Source organism: Tauraco erythrolophus, unplaced genomic scaffold (assembly GCF_009769465.1).
Source record: "Tauraco erythrolophus isolate bTauEry1 unplaced genomic scaffold, bTauEry1.pri scaffold_48_arrow_ctg1, whole genome shotgun sequence".
Classification (NCBI taxonomy): domain Eukaryota; kingdom Metazoa; phylum Chordata; class Aves; order Musophagiformes; family Musophagidae; genus Tauraco; species Tauraco erythrolophus.
In genome coordinates this window covers 553,399-574,226 of record NW_028238617.1, presented here as the reverse complement: position 1 = coordinate 574,226, position 20,828 = coordinate 553,399, and the positions used below count along the sequence as shown (strand labels likewise).

At 52.5% G+C, this 20,828-nt stretch overlaps 3 protein-coding genes across 3 annotated transcripts; 1 reads left to right on the top strand and 2 right to left on the bottom strand.

The window, feature by feature from the left end:
* Nucleotides 1–2,620: 2,620 nt before the first annotated feature.
* Nucleotides 2,621–10,752, bottom strand: LOC147525934 (electroneutral sodium bicarbonate exchanger 1-like). The gene is given in 13 exon segments (XM_086630753.1): nucleotides 2,621–2,637; nucleotides 3,379–3,460; nucleotides 5,189–5,320; nucleotides 5,422–5,595; nucleotides 5,740–5,808; nucleotides 6,407–6,658; nucleotides 7,281–7,442; nucleotides 7,784–7,897; nucleotides 8,582–8,743; nucleotides 9,647–9,752; nucleotides 9,856–9,952; nucleotides 9,955–10,100; nucleotides 10,730–10,752. Coding segments are annotated over 13 exon segments (1,536 nt in total).
* An 11-nt stretch (nucleotides 10,753–10,763) lies between these two features.
* LOC147525933 (electroneutral sodium bicarbonate exchanger 1-like) lies at nucleotides 10,764–12,559 on the top strand. Its single transcript, XM_086630752.1, has 4 exons — nucleotides 10,764–10,788; nucleotides 10,996–11,147; nucleotides 11,281–11,414; nucleotides 12,313–12,559. The coding sequence occupies exons 1-4, from the start codon at nucleotides 10,764–10,766 to the stop codon at nucleotides 12,557–12,559; spliced, it is 558 nt and encodes a 185-aa protein (XP_086486878.1).
* A 6,830-nt stretch (nucleotides 12,560–19,389) lies between these two features.
* Nucleotides 19,390–20,581, bottom strand: LOC147525932 (exendin-3-like). The gene is made up of 3 exons (XM_086630751.1): nucleotides 20,481–20,581; nucleotides 19,586–19,738; nucleotides 19,390–19,462 (listed from the first exon to the last, which is right to left on the bottom strand). Exons 1-3 carry the CDS (start codon nucleotides 20,579–20,581, stop codon nucleotides 19,390–19,392), a joined length of 327 nt encoding a protein of 108 aa, XP_086486877.1.
* Nucleotides 20,582–20,828: the final 247 nt, after the last annotated feature.

Sequence of the window (20,828 nt, the reverse complement as noted above, 5' to 3'; positions counted from 1 at the left end):
GTCCCTCTGGATGGCATCCCTCCCTTCCAGCGTGTCAACGGCACCACACAGCTTGGTGTCATCGGCGAACTTGCTGAGGGTGCACTCCATGCCACTGTCCACGTCACCGACAAAGATGTTGAAGAGGGCCGGGCCCAACACGGACCCCTGAGGGACGCCACTCGTGACCGGTCTCCATTTGGACATCGAGCCGTTGACCACCACTCTCTGAGTGCGGCCATTGAGCCAATTCCTTATCCACCGAGTGGTCCATCCATCAAACCCATGCCTCTCTAGTTTAGAGAGAAGAATGTCGTGCGGGACAGTGTCAAAAGCTTTGCACAAGTCCAGGTAGATGATATCCGTTGGTCGACCCTTGTCCACCGATGCTGTCACGCCATCATAAAAGGCCACCAAGTTGGTCAGGCACGATCTGCCTTTGGTGAAGCCATGCTGGCTGTCACCCACCACCTCCTTGCTCTCCATGTGCCTTAGCATGGTTCCCAGGAGAATCTGCTCCATGACCTTGCCAGGCACAGAGGTCAGGCTGACCGGCCTGTAGTTGCCCGGGTCCTCCTTGTTCCCCTTTTTAAATATGGGGGTTATGTTCCCTCTCTTCCAGTCATGGGGGACCTCGCCAGACTGCCACGACTTCTCAAATACAATGGCCAGTGGCTTGGCAACTTCATCCGCCAGTTCCTTCAGGACCCGCGGATGGATCTCATCAGGTCCCATGGACTTGTGCACCTTCAAGTTCCTCAGATGTTCCCGAACCTGCTCTTCAAGTACAGTGGGCGGTGGTTCATCCTCACAGTCCCCGCTAGTTCTTTCCACAGCTTGGGTGGTAAGACAAGAGGCTTTATCAGTGAAGACTGAGGCAAAAAAGTCATTGAGTAACTCAGCCTTCTCTATGTCCCGGGTAACCAGAGCACCAGTATCCTTCCAGAGGGGGCCTACATTCTCCTTGGACTTCCTTTTGTCCCCTACATACCTATAGAAGCTTTTCTTATTGCTTTTTGTATCCCTTGCCAAATTCAATTCCTTCAGGGCTTTAGCCTTCCTCACCTGATCCCTGGTCACTCGTACAGCTTCTCTGTATTCCTCCCAGGCTATCTGTCTCCGCTTCCACCCTCTATAGATTCATAGATTCATAGATTTCTAGGTTGGAAAAGACCTTAGAGATCATCGAGTCCAACCGTCCCTAATCCCCATTAAACCATATCGCTAAGTAGATCATCCACCCTATTCTTAAACACATCCAGGGATGGGGACTCAACCACCTCCCTGGGCAGCCTATTCCAGTGGCTGACAACCCTTTCAGAGAAGAAATACTTCCTAACATCCAACCTGAACCTCCCCTGACTAAGCTTATGCCCGTTTCCTCTTGTTCTGTCACCCAACACTAATGTAAAGAGCCCTTCCCCCACCTCCCCACCATCCCTTCTCAAGTATTTGTAGGCTGTAATCAGGTCTCCCCTCAGCCTCCTCTTCTCCAGGCTAAACAGCCCCAACTCCCTCAGCTGCTCCCCATAAGTTTTATTTTCCAGCCCCTTGACCAGTTTAGTTGCCCTTCTCTGGACTCGCTCCAGGAGCTCAATATCTCTCTTAAAGCGAGGGGCCCAAAACTGGACACAATATTCCAGGTGCGGCCTCACCAGTGCCGAGTACAGGGGCAGGATCACTTCCCTGCTCCTGCTGGTCACACTGTTCTTGATACACGCCAGTATCCCATTGGCCTTTTTGGCCACCTGGGCACACTGCTGGCTCATATCAAGCCGGTAGTCAACCAAGACCCCCAGGTCCTTCTCCACCAGGCAGCTCTCCAGCCACTCTTCCCCGAGCCTGTAGCGATGCTTGGGGTTTTTACACCCCAAGTGAAGGACTCTGCACTTGGCCTTATTAAAGCTCATGCCATTGGCCTCAGCCCAACGATCCAGTCTGTTCAAATCCCTCTGAAGGGCCTCCCTACCCTCGAGCAGATCGACACAGCCTCCCAACTTGGTGTCGTCCGCAAATTTACTGAGGGCACATTCAATCCCCTCATCCAGGTCGTTGATAAAGATGTTAAACAGAACTGGACCCAGCACTGAGCCCTGGGGAACCCCACTGGTGACCGGCCTCCAGCCGGATTTAGCCCCATTTACCACCACTCTTTGGGCCCGGCCATCCAGCCAGTTTTTAACCCAAAGGAGGGTGTGCCTGTCCAGGCCAGCAGTTACCAGTTTCTCAACCAGAACACTATGAGAAACTGTATCAAAGGCTTTACTGAGGTCAAGGAAAACTACATCCACAGCCCTTCCCTCGTCAACCAGGCGGGTCACCCTGTCATAGAAGGTGATCAGGTTTGATTGGCAAGACCTGCCTTTCATAAACCCATGTTGACTGGGCCTGATCACCCGGTTAACCTGTATGTGCTCATTAATAGCACTCAAGATCACCTGTTCCATGACTTTGCCCGTCACCAAGGTCAAACTGACAGGCCTGTAGTTCCCCGGATCCTCCTTCCGCCCTTTTTTGTAAATGGGGGTAACACCTGCCAGCCTCCAGTCCAGCGGAACTTCCCCAGTGAGCCAAGACTGTCCAAAGATAATGGACAGGGGTTTGGCAACGACATCCGCCAGCTCTCTCAGGACTCTCATCCTCAAGTCGGACACGGGTCTGGGGGATGATGGAATGTCCAGATCAGTCAGAGGGACATATCCTCCCCGGACACCAGGGCAGCCCTGACTGAGAGCAGCTCAGGAGCAGCCCCCCCAGGACTGATCCTGCTTGGAATACTTCGGAGACGGAGAGAAAACAGCTCTGTTTGGAGCAAAAACTGTCCAGAATAGAACAATGGGGTGTAAACGCTGCATTCTGCCGGGGTGAAAGGTGTAAGCAGCATTGGGGTGGATTTAAAACACAAATTGCTTTTCTGATAAAGTCTGTGCTTTGCTTTAGGAATGAGTGACATGAATATGTATTGATAGGGGGATAGGTATAGGAGTAGGTATAAGACCATATAAAACTATATTAGCTGTTATTTCTATGGACAGGTATAAGAATAGGCACAAGACTCTGGGAAATGCATAGCTCAGTGAAACAGCTCTGTGAGATGTTAGAAGGTATCAAATACTAATCCCTGCTGTGAAACACCAACTACCCAAAAAGAAGGCCGGTAAGAGAGACAAAATAAACGCTGGCAAGGTTGTAACTCGTGACCCGTAGGGAGAAAGAAAAGCCAAAGAGGAGAGATAAGGACTGACAAGAACTAACATTTGTCTTCAAACAATGACAAGTAGGAGACAACTGGGTGTCCACTCAAGGCCAGGCCAGGCTGGGAAATGGTTTGGCTCTGCAAGCTCAGCCAAAACAGGAATTGTAGGGAAGAAGTGAAAACACACAGTGAGGAAGACCTACGGCCTTCATCCCGAAGACCCCTGCCCACCACCACCAGGAGGCGTGTCGAGGAGGAGCCTGAGGTGGGGGCTATGGAAATGATCTCCTGGGAGAGACTGCCCTTTTGGGGAGGGGGCTATGAGTGTGTCTGTATAAATACAAGAAAAACTGCCACGGCAGGTGTGCACATTTGTGGTGGAGCGATCCCCCGTGCACCCAGCGCTGCAATAAACATACCTACTGGGCAACTTTCGCAGTTGTGGTGTCTGTTTCCGCACGTCAGTATGATGGTGGAACATATGTGAGAAGGAAGTGGTTAAAAAGTTTTGCTTTCGCCTAGAGTTAATTAAGACTGCATAACAAGGTCACTTACAGTTAAAATAAAAAAAATAAAAATAGACATAATCCCCCAGAGCGGTGGAAAGTACATTGTAAATCTTTGAGCACAGTGAAATCCCTACCAGAGGTAAGAAACTGAGGGACTGCACGGTAAACTCCCTACTCGAGATAAGAAAGTGACGGACTGAAGCCAGCTGGAACCGGGGATGGGCCGGGGGGGGCAGAATATCACGCTGATGAAGACTCCTGACTTCATCCATGGTGAAAAGTTCACGCTGATGAAGACTCCTGACTTCATCCACACCGACCCCCGGGACGACCACCAGGACAAACTGCGCATGACTGGTGGGAGGGGGGAGTAAGGCGGACTTATGTAAATACTAATTGTAATATCTCCTCCCCGTCCCCCGAGATAATAATGAATATGTAAAAACATTTATGAGTATGTAACGGATTAGAGTATAAATCACCCCGACGATTGTGTCGGCACCTCTGGCTACGGTCACGCGCCCAGTGCTGTGATCTTTGCTCCACTGACTTTGTCTCCGAATAAACTACTGAAAATGATTTACGTGGGCTCGTTTCTCACACATATAACCGCTACGATTTTGCGGCTCTGGCGCAGCACTCGTGGTGGAACGATCCCCAGTGCTGCCCGGCCCTGCCATAAAGGACACCTGCTGAACAGGCTCCTTGGCTGCCCAGTTTCTTTGAATCAGGTGCCTCCTCTCCCCGCGTCCATCTTGAAAAGTCCAAATTCCTATTTTGCTGCGTTTTTTTTATCCCCGCAGGACAGAGAGGGATTTTTGAGTGTCCTGCCTCAGTTTACCTGAAGTGTAACAGACACGTCTCAGGTCACTTCCAGGATTTTTATTTTCCCTCAGTCCTACAGCGACTCCAGGATCACCCGTGGAAGGGCTCCCCCCCCGCAGAATTCCCCTCAAGCACTTCAGTGACTTCCCTTCACTTCAGACAGCGCCGCGCGGCTCCTCCCGAGGCGGGAAGCGGCGCGAGCGGAGCGACGCGCCACGAGGCGGCAGCCGCGGCGGGAGGCGCTGAGGTGGCGGCCATGTTCCTCCGAGGGGCTCCGCTGCGCTCTGTGCCCGGCGAAAGGCTGAGGGCTCCCACCGAAACGCGCAGCCGTCCAGGCCTCAGGCTGCGGGACGTGCCGGAGCCGTTCCCTGGGAAGGGGCGGCAGCGCTGGGAGCAGCCGGTGAGGGGCGACGCGGTGGACTGTGCGCTCCTTCAAACTCCAGATTCCTAAACATGAGAATGGCGGCGCGGGGGTGGTTGGGAAGAGAGACAGGGAGAGCGTCGTCAGTGGAAGAGCTGCCGGCCGCTGCTGGTTCAGCCCCGTTTGTGGGACCTCCCCAGCAGAGAGGAGCTGCTTCGCGTGTCACGGTTCTCCCTGCCTGTTCCAGGGACGTGACAGAAACAGGCGATCCAACCGCCCGAGGGGGATGTCCCACCCGGAGCACCCGGCAAGCTTTACCTCTTCTTCTTTGGCCTGATTTTCAACATCAACCGACTTCTTGCTTTCTGGCATAAGGTCATCCAGAAAGCTGAGCTCCCGCTTGGAGAAGCAGAAGTCCATCACTTTCCGGACAAACACGAGAGCCAAAACCTTCAGAAACAAGAGAGGGAAGATGCGATGGGGCCAGAGACGATGCCGCGTCTCCCTCCAACGCTGAAAACATCCCGCTGCCGAGCGGCACCGGCTCTTACCATCATGGGAAAGATGATGGCAGCACGGGACACCTTAATGACCCAGAGCAGGACGAGGCAGATCAGCTGGATCACGGTGAAGAGGTGCACCTTTCGCAAGGGGACGTGCCGCAGGTAGATGAAATCCGGCTGGTGTTTTGCCGGCATCAAAAACAGCTTCAAGCGATCAAAGAACTGCAAAATAAAAGGGAAAAGTTGCCACCTCAGTATTTTCCCTGCTTCCTTTCAGACAGCTTTTTCCCATCCCACTGCTCTTTTCCTGCTCTCACAGCCGAAATAGCAGGCACCCAACGTGCTGCAGGCTGGAAGAGTCCGTACCTGAATGCCTCTGAGCGACGACACACCCATGTAGAGAAAGACGCCATAAAGCACAGGCATTGGTGTAAACTGGGGGAAAAAAAATGACAGTACTTAATTTTTTTAAGTGACATTTTCAGTACCACCTGTCTCTTCCACAGGCAAGAAGAGATGTGTGGGATTTTAACCATTCGGGATTTTATGCCTGTGGGTGAGCTGATGCTCTGCTTTAGGCTGAACTTTTGAGTTACGTTTCATCAGAACAATCCTATTTTCCACAAAGGTGGGAGGAAAACAGGCCATTTCACCCAGGCTACCGTCTGCCACGTTCTGTGACGGCAGACAAACATTTCTGTGTTTTCTTGTGGCAACACGCAAAGGAAACGTGCCTCCTTCTAGCCTAGAGATGAGATTCTTTTGTGGGAAGAGCACACAAGGAAGCCCACGGGGATGATCTCAGTGTGTTTAGCTACTGGGAAAGGCTGCTGCGAGGCATCTGGGGGAGCAAATTGCAACTGGTAACGTGCTGCCTGTTTGAAAGAGAGCAGATGTCCTGGTCTGAAGACGCGGAATTGAAACCCATAAACACGGGTTGCCCTGGAAGACACCTGCAAATTAAAGCAGTTGTCTTCCTTGCTTGCCTTGAGCACACCTCGAGGTGGGCTCACCTTTTGCCTTTTTCTCTTACCTTTAACACAGCAGTGAAGAAGATGGAGCAGCCCATGAGCACAAAGATCATCAAGCCGGTGACTCTCTGCTCTCGTATCCCCAGAAACTTGGGTTGTTCTCCTGGAGCTGAGCACTTCGACTCTACTTTGAGGCTGTTCACGTGGGTGATGGACAGGACGGTCGCAGCCACAAACCAGGGCAGCCCCATCACGGAGCACACCCCAAGCATCACGGCCACCATGAAAAGGTCCAGGTGGTACCCGCATCCTTTCTGTGGGGAGCAAAAAACAAGAATCAGAGCATCCCACAGCACAAGAGCAAGGACAACATCACGAGCCAGACTCAAACCCTACTCAGGGTCAAATTCTTCCAAGCTGAAGACCACCTGACCTGAGCTCAGGTCAAATTCTTTAAAACTCAAGTATAGGAAACAACTGAGGACGTATCCAGTCTTTGTGCAAGCACCTTGCATGAAAATCTGGCAGGAGATCAGACAAAGTGGATTTCCAGAGCTCGCACGAAATCTAATCCTCAAGAAAAACCAAACCCACAAATAAAAGGAGGACACTTGTTCTCCTTGACAGGTGAATGTCTACCCCTGGCAAGTAAGACAGGACTCAGTTATCTCCGGCAGTGCATCAAAACGATTCGTTCCCCCACCAAAGTGCACTTCTACATTGCTCAAAGATTCATTTGCTGCTCCAAGAGATCGCTCAGCTCAACTGCCCTAGCGTTTGCTCCCTGTGCCATCGTTAATGCAGGGGAGCATCCCGCCACACAGACTGACGTTGTCCCAAACCAATGTCTTCCCAAAGCATTTGGAATAGGAGCTTCTCCCCATACTGGCTGCCTGGAGTGGGCTGGGGATGGGGTCATCTCTTGCAGCCCCTTACCTTCAGCCTGTGCTCCTTCCTGTTCACAATAACAGCACTGATCTGCTGGTCCATGAATATTAAGATGGTGCAGAGCAGAGCTGGGATGAGCGCAACAAACACCGTCCACCAAGGGTTGGGTCCTATGGGGTGGATAAACCACCCGCAATCGTCTCTGGTAGGCTGCAACAAAGCACACACATCCAGATCAGCTCCCAGCCCAGCCACTTCACTGGCTTGGATTTTCCCCTCCAGCCCTGGCTTTGTGTCACTCTGGGCTTCAGCAGTGCCAGTGTCCTCTTTGGAAACATCTACAGATACTTCTGCTGCAGGTATCTAGTATTGGGGCTGGCTTCTCATTTCCAGAAAGAAATGCCTTGTTTGGCAGTGGAAGAGGAGATGGTCACACCACCAGCATCTCCTCCAGACTCAGCCCTGTCCTGCCCCGGCATCACCTTGTGGCATCCCCAGAAAGTCCCATGAGCATGGGGTGAAACCAGCTCCAGGCCAAAACATTTCGTTACCTTGAATACATCGGGAACATGGAGCTTCGGCGATGGGATCCCAACCATGAAGTCCACGAGCACCATGATGACAATGGTGAGGAAAACAGCAAAGTCACTTACTGTGGACCGTACCTGGGGCGAGAAACCAGAGCTGAATGGGGCATCGTGAACGGGGCCGTAACACGAGACAGAAAAGTGAGGGACGTCAACAGCATTGAGGCCAGTTAACAAGACCCCACCACTCTGAGGACACACACCCAAACCCCTCGCTTAGATACTCTTGCTGTGTTTCTCCCTGTGAGATCTGGTGTCAGACAATACAAAAAGGTGAACTAAGTGGCAAAGGGTTGGTGTAATTCAAACCTTGCCAAAACTTTGAAAAAAATAAGCAAGCAGCTGTCTGCCACCACAGCCACATTACAGCTAAAGTGGGCATACGGCACTGAGGCATCATTTATTCCTCAAAAGGAAACAAGAGTGTCTTCTTCTCTGGCAGCTCCTCATGTGAATCGACTCTCCCCTTGAGTACATCATGTACCCAAGGTGGAAAAAAACCAACAAACTTTGGAAGACCTGATTTCCCACTGCCTGAGCAAAAAATCACTCTGGGGCAGTCGCGAGGCAGGTGGGAAACGCTACAATCATTTTGCACTCATGGAGACAAGTGAGGGACATCCAAGCAGATGGGAGAGCTTGGCCTATGAGGTGAATGTCTTCCAGCTTGACCAAGTGGTGGCAAATCCTGCTTAGTGCTCTGGGAAAGCCATTCTGGGAAATTTAAGTGCAGACTGCTGCTGGCCACCATCTTCTACTTACTCTGGTTGGGAAGTAACGGCTGGTTTTAAACTTCTTCAGTAAACTCGCCAGGACAAAGGTGGAGAAGAAGAGGATGCAGCACCAGAAGAGGACATTAGGTGCGTAGGGGCCGTTCTGTCCACAGGCAGGTCCTTGAAACTCTCCGTGCAAATACCGACATTCCTGGAGAAACAGAGCATCAGGACACAAAGGCAGTGCACATGCAGCAAGGAAACCTCAGATAACTCGGGGGTTTTGAGGATCTTGCTCCAAGATCCATGACTGTGTAACTGCTGCTGCCATTGGAAATTTGTATTTAATGAGCAACAGCAGCTGAACAAGTGACTCATCGAGCTACACAGAGGAGAGCAGAGGGAGAGATGTGGTGGGACACCATACCCCACACCCACGGCACACGCTCTGCTTGAATGGCAGGTAACCATGGCTGAAGAAGACACCAGAGGGGAAGGAAACGCTGGAAACTCTTGGGGAGAGAGAAAGAGGGAATGGGGAAGGAAGGCCAAGACAACCATCACAGGGAAGGAGAAGAGACAAATGGTCCCTTCCCAGTGGAGGGCTCAAAGGACACAGCCAAGAGGGGATGAAGAAGTCCAAAAGAGCCCCCCATCCTATGGCTGGGCTCTGCTTCCAGCAGCAGCAGCCCAAGAGGCTGCTCAGCCATGCAGGGGTGTGCAGGCACCTACAGACAGCACTGAGTCAGCGAGCAAGGCCTGGAGGGGCAGGAACCAATTAAGGAGCCAATTACAACCTCCAGGCACCAACTTCAGTCCTCCCACTTCTACAGCAATCACACCACCCACTTAACCTTGCTCCTGGCAGAAACACTGTCCTGCAACAGGCGTGAGGAGGACAGTTATCACCCACCACGCTGGGGACAAGCTGGACTCTCCCTCCCAGGACCAAGCTGGTCAAAACCATACGTTAGATTTGAGCAACGTCTTGTCAGACCAGCACGAGAACAGTTCAAAGCCCATCGGCACCCGAAGGGCTCTGACTTTTGCACCATGCCAACGCCCCTGGACCCCGTGGCCCTGGCAGGAGGGAGCAGTGGCTCAGAGCACTTACAGTCACCGTGAGGTTTTCCCAGGCGATGCGAGACACGTTGACCTTGTTGCTCTCCCAGAAACGCAGGGTTTCATTGCTGGGATGTGCTGGTGCCTCACACTTACAGCTGGGAGGAGAGAAGCCAAGACACGCGTAAGGGAAAGGCGATGGAGGTGCAGCCCTGAGCTCCTGGCCTGGGGCAGCGGCCTTTTAGGAGGAAAAAAACCCACTAGTAGGTGGTGAGGAAGTCAAGCTTGCTGTGCATGTGCACGGGGTAGGTCTCTCGCAGGTGTATCAGCTTCTCTACAGCCTCATAGATGAAGATGGGCAGACGAGGGAGGCGAAGGCTTCTTCGCTGAAGCGGGTGATGTAGCACACCAAGCAGCTGGCGTCGGTGGCCACCAACACTATGCAGAAGAAGGCAGTCCAGAGCCCGATGCACGCCCGCAGAGAGAGATAGGAGAGCGTGTAGTCCCTGGGAAACCAAAATCAAACAAAGGTGGAAAGGCCAGCAAGAGGCTCCCAGCCAGCCATGCCTTCCTTCGAGGAAAATGAGGAGCAATTTAGGAGCATGTCAGGGCTGCAGATGGTGGATGCAGTGTCCCTGTATTGCTACAGACAGCCCCAGGGCTGCAGGACAGGGTGTGGACCTGCAGCAGGAGAGGCCAAGTACTTAATTATCATTATTTAGCAATTACCTGGTGCTCACACCTCAGAAGCTAATTGAGGTCAGTTCCCTGCTGTGGCAGGTGGTTGCCCTGACACTGAAACTGGCTGCTTTGGCACCCAGTCACCTGCTACCAGCCAGCTGGGGCTTAATAATGAATTTAAATTGCAGGGAGGGTGGTTCCTCTCACATCTAAGCCATCACCACAAAAGGAGTGTCATGTGAAGGATGACTTGAGGATGAACTGGAACGGGGGTGCCAATATGGCGCTTCTGGAAGAGCTACAGGCAGCGTGGCCGGGCTGAATGTTCCCAACGAGCGAGAAAACTCCCCAAAATCCCACTGGCACGTCCACGGAGCACAGCAGGATGGGCAGAGGGAGATGCTTTGCCGTGCAAACTGCCGTGGCAGGTTCATCCTTGCAGGTTCTACAGGGCCTTTGGAGGTTGTTGGTGGCCATCTCCTGTGACCATGTGCCATCTAGCGAGTCCTGCAGGTATCACGTCTGGAGACTGAAACTTGCTGTGATCAGAAGTGCAGGTTTGGGGATTTTTTCCCCGATTTGGAAAGTGTTTTGTTTTGCTTTCTTTTAAGAAAGGAATACCATATAGGTGTATACAATATATACTCTCTCTCTATACACAATCTGTAAACTGAATACAATAAAGATGATGACACGTCCTGTTTTGTGGTGATGGCTTAGATGTGAAGCGAAAAGCCCCGTGGTTCCAGAGCGACTTTCGGGATGGACTGAGCCTGCAGTGTCTGGCGTCCTTCCTCTTCCTCTACTGTGCCTGCATGTCCCCCGTCATCACCTTCGGGGGGCTGCTGGGGGAGGCGACCGACGGCCACATAGTGAGCACCTCTCTCTCTGGGGTGGCATGGGGGAGGCTGAACCTCACGCCAAAGTCTTTGCTGCAGTGAATTTGCTTTGTTTTTCCCCCCTTACTGATTTCTTTCCTCACTGCTGCCTCTCTTCCCTGAACAGGGTGCCATGGAGTCACTGCTGGGCGCATCCATGACTGGCGTGGTGTATTCCCTATTTGCTGGCCAACCTCTGACCATCCTCGGCAGCACAGGACCCGTCCTTGTGTTTGAGAAGATCCTCTACAAATTCTGCAAGTAAGGCTGGCTGCCGCGGCCGAGTGCTGCGAGTGCCTTCAGAAGGCGCCGTGCTGGAGAAAAGATGTTTTTCCTCTGTTTTTGTCAGTGGTGCCGTAGATTTCATCTGTCTTGTGTGTCCCAGACGTGGCGCGCTGCTGCTTTTGTGGGCGATGGTGCAAGAGCAGAGCGGTCTCGAAAGGATGGATGGGGTCGTTTGGGGTTTTTAGGGTTAAAGTGAAGCAGCAGCAGAAGGAGAAACCTGGAGGATGTGGATGCCCAAGATGGGCTGCAGAAGGAAGATGTGACAGATCTCTCTGGTTTGGGAAGGAGGGAAGATTTGGTTCCCTCTGAGTGCAAAACCAGGCACTTTTTAGCCTGATTTTTGCTGGAAGTGGAAATCTGTTTTGCCTAAAGATCCAAATAGTTTTTTGCTGAAATCTTTTTGAGTTTTGATGATTTTCTTGAAAAAAGTAGCAGCTTTTCATGTGAAATGGATAATTTCCATGACACTCCTTTTGTGGTGATGGCTTAGATGTGAGAGGAACCACCCTCCCTGCAGTTTAAATTCATTATAAAGCCCCAGCTGGCTGGTAGCAGGTGACTGGGTGCCAAAGCAGCCAGTTTCAGTGTCAGGGCAACCACCTTCCACAGCAGGGACCTGACCTCAATTAGCTTCTGAGGTGTGAGCACCAGGTAATTGCTAAATAATGATAATTAAGTACTTGGCCTCTCCTGCTGCAGGTCCACACCCTGTCCTGCAGCCCTGGGGCTGTCTGTAGCAATACAGGGAAACTGCATCCACCATCTGCAGCCCTGACATGCTCCTAAATTGCTCCTCATTTTCCTCGAAGGAAGGCATGGCTGGCTGGGAGCCTCTTGCTGGCCTTTCCACCTTTGTTTGATTTTGGTTTCCCAGGGACTACACGCTCTCCTATCTCTCTCTGCGGGCGTGCATCGGGCTCTGGACTGCCTTCTTCTGCATAGTGTTGGTGGCCACCGACGCCAGCTGCTTGGTGCGCTACGTCACCCGCTTCACCGAAGAAGCCTTCGCCTTCCTCATCTGCGCCATCTTCATCTATGAGGCTGTAATGAAGCTGATACACCTGCGAGAGACCTACCCCGTGCACATGCACAGCAAGCTTGACTTCCTCACCATCTACTAGGACAATGTCAGTCTGTGTGGCGGGATGCTCTCCTGGATTAACGATGGCACAGGGAGCAAACACCAGGACAGCTGAGCTGAGCGATCTCTTGGAGCAGCAAATGAATCTTTGAGCAATGTAGAAGTGCACTTTGGTGGGGGAACGAATCGTTTTGATGCGCTGCCGGGGATGGCTGAGTCCCGTCTTACTTGCCGGGGTAGACATTCACCTGTCAAGGAACACAATTGTCCTCTTTTCATTTGTGGGTTTGGTTTTTCTTGAGAATTAGATTTCGCGTGAGCTCTGGAAATCCACTTTGTCTGATCTCCTGCCAGATGTTCATGCAAGGTGCTTGCACGAAGACTGGATACATGCTGATTTGTTACTGATACTTGTTTCAAGTTTTGAAGAAGTTGACCTGAGCTCAGGTCAGGTCTGCTTCAACTTTTAAGAAGTTGACCCTGAGTAGGGTTTGAGTCTGACGTGTGATGCTGTCCTTGCTCTTGTGCTGTGGGATGCTCTGATTCTTGTTTTTTGCTCCCCACAGAAAGGAACATGGCCGCCACCTCAGCGCTCTGGGGCGGGCGGGGGGCGGTGCGCTTCCCGCCCAACACCGCCCCGCGCGCCGTTGCCGTGGCAACGCCCGTGCCCCTCAGCGCCTCCCGCCGCGGCTGCCGCCTCGTGGCGCGTCGCTCCGCTCGCGCCGCTTCCCGCCTCGGGAGGAGCCGCGCGGCGCCGTCTGAAGTGAAGGGAAGTCACTGAAGTGCCTGAGGGGAATTCTGCGGGGGGGGAGCCCTTCCACGGGTGATCCTGGGCTCGCTGTTGGACTGAGGGAAAATAAAAATCCTGGAAGTGACCCGAGACGCGTCTGTTACACTTCAGGTAAACTGAGGCAGGACACTCAAAAATCCCTCTCTGTCCTTTGTTGTTGCAAAGTTTGAGTAAAATAGGCTGGGAAAAAAGGAGATTCCGTGCAAACAGTGTTAAGAGAAGCTGTTTTTTCCTCCCGGGATTTAAGCGTGGCTTCGCGAGGTACCAGCTGCGTCAAACATTGCTGCAGTGCTGAAAGTGAGCGAATCCGCTTTTTCACAGGCCAGCGGGCCCTGCCCGTGGGTATGCCTTTGCCACTGGTGAGGCAAAGCCACCGGCACCACCGACCCCACAGCCAGAAGCACTGGAAACGGGAACGGGAGAAGGACTCTGCCCCGACGGAGCGGGGCTACCACTGTAAGTCCTGCCGTGGCGTTTGCTCAACTCTGTGGGGCTACGTGGGCACTGGGGTCTTCTGCAAGCAGGTCCACATGTCTAGTTTACGTGGCTTGCTGTTCTTCCCAGGAAAAGTGGTATTATTTACCAAGACTCTCTTTTTCCAATAGTTTCTCCTTTTTTTTTTTTTTATGGCATTTAGATGCATAAGGGATTTAGGCTTATCTTTCTTAGAAGGATCCTGCCTTTAAAAATGGAAATATGGGGAAGAAAGGCAGCCCGTCCTTATGCAGAGCTGGAAGAGATGCTTCTCCTTATCCATGGCTCTGTGCAAGTCTGGACAGACCCAGTGGAGAATCATAGAAAGGTCTGAGTTGGAAGGGACCTTAAAGATCATCTGTTTCCAACCCCCCTGCCATGGGCAGGGACACCTTCCCCAAGACCAGGTTGCTCAAAGCCCCATCCAACCTGGCCTTGAACACTTCCAGGGATGGGGAATCCACAACTTCTCTGGGTAACCTGTGCCAGTGTTTCCCTACCCTCACTGTAAAAATCGTACTTACCTAATTGAAATCTCCCCTCTTCCAGTTTAAAGCCATTGACCCATGTCCTGTCACTCCACGCCCATCCAAAGCCCCTCTCCAGCTTTCCTGTAGCCCCTTTAGGTACTGGGAGGTGCTGGAAGGTCTCCCTGGAGCCTTCTCTTCTCCAGGCTGAACAGCCCCAACTCTCCCAGTCTGTCTCCATACAGAGCTGCTCCAGCCATCGGATCAGCTCCGTGGCCTCCTCTGGCCCCGCTCCAGCAGCTCCATGTCCTTCTGCTGTTGGGGCCCCCAGAGCTGAAGGCAGCACTGCAGGGGGGTCTCGGGAGAGCAGAGCAGAGGGGCAGAATCCCCCCCCTCGTCCTGCTGCCCACGCTGCTCTGGGTGCAGCCCAGGACACGGGTGGCTCTCTGGGCTGCCAGCGCACGGTGCCAGCTCATGTTGAGCTTCTCCTCACCCACCACCCCCAAGTCCTTCTCCTCCGTGCTGCTCTCCAGCCATTCTCTGCCCAGCCTGTGCTTGTGCTTGGGATGGCCCCGACCCACGTGCAGGACCTTGCACTTGGCCTTGTTGAGCTTCATGAGTTTTGCACAGGCCCACCTCTCCAGCCTGTCCCGGTCCCTCTGGATGGCATCCCTTCCCTCCAGCATATCCACCACACCACACTATTGGTTTCGTCAGCAAACTTGCTGAGGGTGCACTCGATCCACTGTCCATGTTGCTGACAAAGGTGTCAGACAGCACCGGCTCCAGTACTGACCCCTGAGGAACGCTTTGCCTTCTGCCCCCAGACAGCCCATCCCAGCGGGTGCAGTCCATCATCAGCAGTGCGGAGCATGAGCAGCACGTTCCTCACGACTTGTTCACCGAGTTGGATGACATCTGCGTGAAAGAGGGCGAAGGTGCCGAGTGGAAGGAAACAGCAAGGTAAGTCTGTGCTGCCGGGTGCGGTGGGAGAGCAGTCCATGCGCTGGCAGCACGGGGGACACGAAGCTCTTGCAGCTGCTGATGTGAGGAGCCTTCTCCTCCTGCCACCGTGCAGCTCCGTCAGAGGGGCTGCAGAGCTGCGGCTGTTTTCTTGCAATGGCGCTGATCGCACTCCATCTCCGCAGGTGGCTGAAGTTTGAGGAGGACGTGGAAGATGGTGGCGAGCGCTGGAGCAAGCCCTACGTGGCCACGCTGTCCATGCAAGCCTCTTGGAGCTGAAGAGCTTCATCATCAACGGGATGGTGCTGCTGGACGTTTGTGCCAACAGCATTGAAGAGATTGCAGGTACTGTGGGCACCGCGTCCCTCTGGGAACGGCCGAGTTGGGCTCGCCCTGGTGCCCTTCTCTCCTGAATCAAACCCTGCCCCGATGGCAGGTCCTTCTTCCGAAGTCGCTCACTGTTTTTAAGTGATGTATGTTGATGATGTTTTTTATCAAAAAACCCTTGATGATCACCTTTGATGATGTTTTTTAGCAAAAGAAAATTCTTGCTTTGGCTGCAAAGGCTGAACTGAATTAAAATGTCATGTGAAGCAAGACTGAGCTTGTGTTAGGGTGTCCTGCGTGATACGATCCAGATACGATCCTGGGCCAGCAAGAACAGTCGACGGCATTTGATGAGTGTGTGCGGGCAAAAGTTCGAGAAGTTCTTTTGAAGAAGCATCACCATCAGAAGGAGAAAAGCAACAACCTTCTTGACATTGTCTTCTCTTTAGCTGATGTGAGCAAGAGGCAGTCAGACCTGCACGTTGCCAACAAGCCAGGTGGGGGTTTCTGCCAAGGACTGGCACCAGGAACCTGCAGGGTTTTGTCCCCATTAAGCTTGTCCTGCCAAAGGTGAAGTGTCCTAATTGCTCCGTGACCGTCTTTCTGAGTGTGTTTCTTTCCTGCCAGCCCAAACACTCACTTCAGAGGCTCAAACTGAGGTGAACCATGAGACCAGCACTGTGGATTTAAGCAAGGTGAGACCCTCGTCGCTTTCTCACGCCTTTAGGGCCAGATTTGCTCCTGCAGACTCGGCTGCAGAGCGTGCTGCAGAGCGCTGTGGGCTTTGCTTTTGGGGTAATCGCCTGAAAATCACTTGTTGTGCCCAGGCGGAGCTGCACTTCATGAAGAAAATTCCCGCCGGGGCTGAAGCATCCAACGTGCTCGTAGGAGAGCTGGATTTCCTCTGCCAGCCCATCGTGGCATTTGTCCGCCTGACCCCAGCTGTCCTCCTCTTGGGCCTGACGGAAGTTCCCAAGAGAACCAGGCCAGTGGGAGCAAGCCGTTTCTCCCACTCACATCTCCTCGCCTTCGTTTCTCTCTTCCCTGCTGTGGCTTTTAAACCCATTGGCCAATTTGAACAAAAGTTGGCCCAAAAATTAAATTTGAGATTTGTTTGCATGAATTTCAGATTCATCGTGCAGTCGTTGAGCCTCTGTGTCCCCTCTCAAGCCGCGCTCTTGGTTGGCAGCTCGCCAGGATTTCTTTGGGTGCCCTTTAAGCAAGTGCACGCTCTTCTCCCTCATTTTTTCTTGCCCAGGTTCCTGTTTGTTCTGCTTGGGCCACAAGGAAAAGGCCATCAGTACCATGAGATTGGCAGGGCCATGGCTACTCTGTTGACAGATGAGTTGAGATAAGAGCCATCTCCGGGCCTGTTTTGGCTTTCTTCCCCTCTCCCTGGCTCTGTGGTAGTGAGGAAGAGTAGTAGCCAAGAGCTTTTTGCCCTGGTTGGGACGTCCAAGATGAGTTGTCGGCTGCGCGTTTCGGTGGGAGCCCTCAGCGTTTCGCCGGGCACAGAGCGCAGCGGAGCCCCTCGGAGGAACATGGCCGCCACCTCAGCGCCTCCCGCCGCGGCTGCCGCCTCGTGGCGCGTCGCTCCGCTCCCGCCGCTTCCCGCCTCGGGAGGAGCCGCGCGGCGCCGGGATGTGGCGCCGTCTGACCGAAGTGACTGAGGGGAATTCTGGGGTGGGGGAGCCCTTCCACGGGTGATCCTGGAGTCGCTGTTGGACTGAGGGAAAATAAAAATCCTGGAAGTGACCCGAGACGCGTCAGTTGGCAGCAAACCCCCTTCCCATGGATGGGCGATGGGTGTTTTCCTCATCTTCGGGGCCTTGAAACATCTCCGCACATCTCCCGTGGCCTCTGCAAAATGTTTCCTGAAATGAAGCACATGGGGAGCCCTAATGGGGAAAAAAGGTTGTAATAAATAAGATGGTGGCATGTATTTTTATTCTTTTCTTTGTCTCCGAGTGTATTTTTCCCCCCAGTGTGCTGCGTGTAGAAATGGAGGAATTACTTTCATTTTGGAGGTGCTGAAATATATTTATTTTATTGTAAGAGGTGATCTAGTTTGGAAAGTTTCTGTGTTGTAAATAAAACCGAGGAGGCGGGGAATCCACCAAGCATTTATTATCACTTTGATAATAATGATTTATTTATCTATCACTTTGAACTTTGTGTGTGTTTCTTAAATTCGATTTATGTCCATTTTGTGGAACTCCACCAACACAACACGGTGCCGCTGTCCCATGGCTCCCGTCCGTGGAGCATTGCTGGTGCCTGACGGGTCCGTGTTTGATTTTTCTCCTGTCACCCCCTGAACGGGATGGGAAAATAATACAATCGATGTTTCGTGTGTCTCGCTGTGGCGCTGCCGTGTCTTTTGAAGGGGGGAGAGGAGCCGGAGGCGTGTTTGGAGCTTTTTAAGAGGGGTTTGGAGGTGCTGGGGGACTGGGCAGCACTGATTTGGGGGAAATCCATCTCCCTGTGGCTCTGGGTCAGGCACCAGCTGACTGGGGACAGGTTTGAAAGTAGCAGGTTTAGGGGGTGTATTTTATAGGGTTTTTTTTTTAGCTATTATTTTAATTTAAATTTTTATTTATTGATTTATATCTCTGTCTGTGCAAGCAGCAGCAATGAGCTCTGTGTTGCAGGAGGCAGAGGACAGCAGTGCCACCTCTGCCAGACCCCGGGGTGCACAGGGACTTCAGAAACAGGGGGATGAAGGTTCTGGTGCAGGATGGAAATCGTCCTGTCCAGAGCGAGCAGTTCCTCCTCCTGCGTTTTTGTGGGGTTTTGGACCATTTGCAATACAATTAATTAGCATTAAATTAAATCCATAGAGGTTCTAGTTATCTTTTATATAGTATTTTTAAAATTTTTTTTTCAAAATCCCCTCTGGCACAGGTCTGTGGGGTCAGTCATGCGCACCCTGATTGCCTTTTTACCTAAAACTCGAGGAATTGAGAGAAAAATGAGCCATGCCGGGGTCTGAGCTCAGTGCCTTGAAAGCCCTTGGGACCAGCAGCACGTGGGATCCCGATGGGATGCGCGGAAATGTCGGAGACAATGTTGGAGCCAGAAACCAGCTGCCGCATTTAGCACAGGTTTTATTATGATTTAGGGAAAGCTGCAGTTTATTGTGATTTAGGGAAAGCTGCAGGACCTGCAGCCCCATGGCAGCAGTTACAGAGATGATGAAGACGAAAAAATCCAGGTTTGAAGGGAAGGCTGATTCGTGGATGCCAACTTTAGGAGGAGGTGACTGGGAAACAACGACTGGGTTAACGTGGCTGCGTTCGATGGATAAATCCTTCCCGTAGAGCATCGGATCGCTGCCGACAGTGGAGAGGGAAAGCTGATGCCTTGATTTCCCATTTAATTGTACCTTCGAATTAAAAAGCAGACAAACACCAAACAGCTTCACGAGGTAGAAACTCCCCCTAAAATCAGTTTAGAAGCTTTGAAAGAGCAGCGGTGATTTTCTCGTTTGCAAAGGAGCAGCCACTGTGCTTCGACAAGACCGAAACATCATGACAGCCCCTATATGATCCCACCCCGTCAATGCTGAAATGAAGAGTAAAATGTCAGAAGAAAGCACAGTGACCACAAAACAGCCTCATCCTATTGTACGCTGTTACGTCCTCTCCCCGCAAATAGGTTTTGTTGCCTTGTCTTACTTGATGGCAAATAAACACCAGAGAATCCATGTGAGCCAACGAAAACGAGAAGCAGCAACAGTCGCAGGGAGCCTCAATCTGCCTTTGCACCGAAACCACTGATTTGTGGCTACGTTTTAAAAATTAGTCATTTATTAGGTTCTAATTCTCTGCTTTTGCTGTTTGGGATGACTTACATGAGCGGTGGGAATGCAGCTGGGAAGGGGATGCTGTGGGGCTCCTCCTTCAGGTACCTCTTTGTGGAGCTGCCAAAAATAAGCAAACACCCAGGAGAAAACTGAAACCGCATTAATGACTGGGAGTGGGGGCTCATGGCGTGGTGGGAGGTTATTTCCCAGCGTGGTCCCGTTCCCCTCTCCCCTTTTTACCTGTACTGCTTGGTGTTGATGAGCCAGTGCACAAAGTCCTTGGCCTTCATCTTGTCCAGGTAGCGGGTGAAGTCACTGGTGAAGGTGCCCTCCGAGTGTCGCTTGATATTGGACGCGAAGCTTTGGGTGCTTTGGGATTCATATGATTGCCATCTGTGCGGGAGAGAAGGACAAGGGAAGAAAATGTGGTTTAACGCACATCGTGGCATGAGGATCCTGTGCCATCCCTGCATGAAGTCCCCAGGGCACGAGCCGAGTCCTCCAAAGTACTTTACTGTGTGGAGTTTCCTTCAGAACAGTGATAATAATGCATAAAAATAATTCTCAGTTTCAGGGGAGTCTGCCAAGCCTGACCAGGGTTGGTCCTGACATCAAAGACATGCAATATCCTATCCTAATATTTGCCTTATGTCCTGCTCGGCTCCACTGGGTTCATGTCTCCACCCTGGTCCCTGCTTTGCCGCTCCATGGAAGGAGGATGATGCTGCCGCAGGGTTTATGTCAAGCTTCTCCAGCTCCAGGACCGAGAGCTGATGTTGGGGTCCCCCCTTTCACAAATCCAGCTTGGCAGAAGGTCCCCAAAGGGTTTTCCTGCCATTTGGCTGCCAGTGCAGAGCAGGGCTTAGCACCGTGCCCAAAGCATGTCCCTGTGCAGCCCGTCCCAGGTCCAACACAGGCGAGAAATCGTGGCAGGGGACACGGTAGTTTCCCTGTGCGGGCTGGTAGAGAGCCAGGAGGAAGCTTGTACCGATAAATACAAGAGAAACAGGCACATTGCAACAGCTCTGGAGCAGGAAGAGCTGACAGCAACGGTACCGGAGAGGGCTGAGCTGCTCCGACAGCCCCTGCCCGCACCGGCCATCTCCCTGGGCCAGCTCCACCACGTGCCCCGTACCTCGCCATGTCATCCAAGTCCTTGGAGTCCATCTGCCACCCTGCTGGGATCAGCACAGCAACCACCAGCCCGGAGACGCAGAGCCACCACGCGACCTGCATTTGTCTTTCTGGAGAAGGCAGAAGTTGAGATAGAAACATCCAGGGCTGCCATCGCCATTGACCCCCCCAGCCCCTGCGGGAACCCGGGCAGCGTGGCATGGGACAGATCAGCATGAGACAACCTCCTTCCCAGGCGTTTTGGCAGCGTTTTGGTGGGCACATGTGAAAACTGCATCCTCACAACTGCCTATCAGCACGCCTGGCGTTGCTCAGGCGCAGGCACACAGCTGCAAGAACGGCTTCGTAT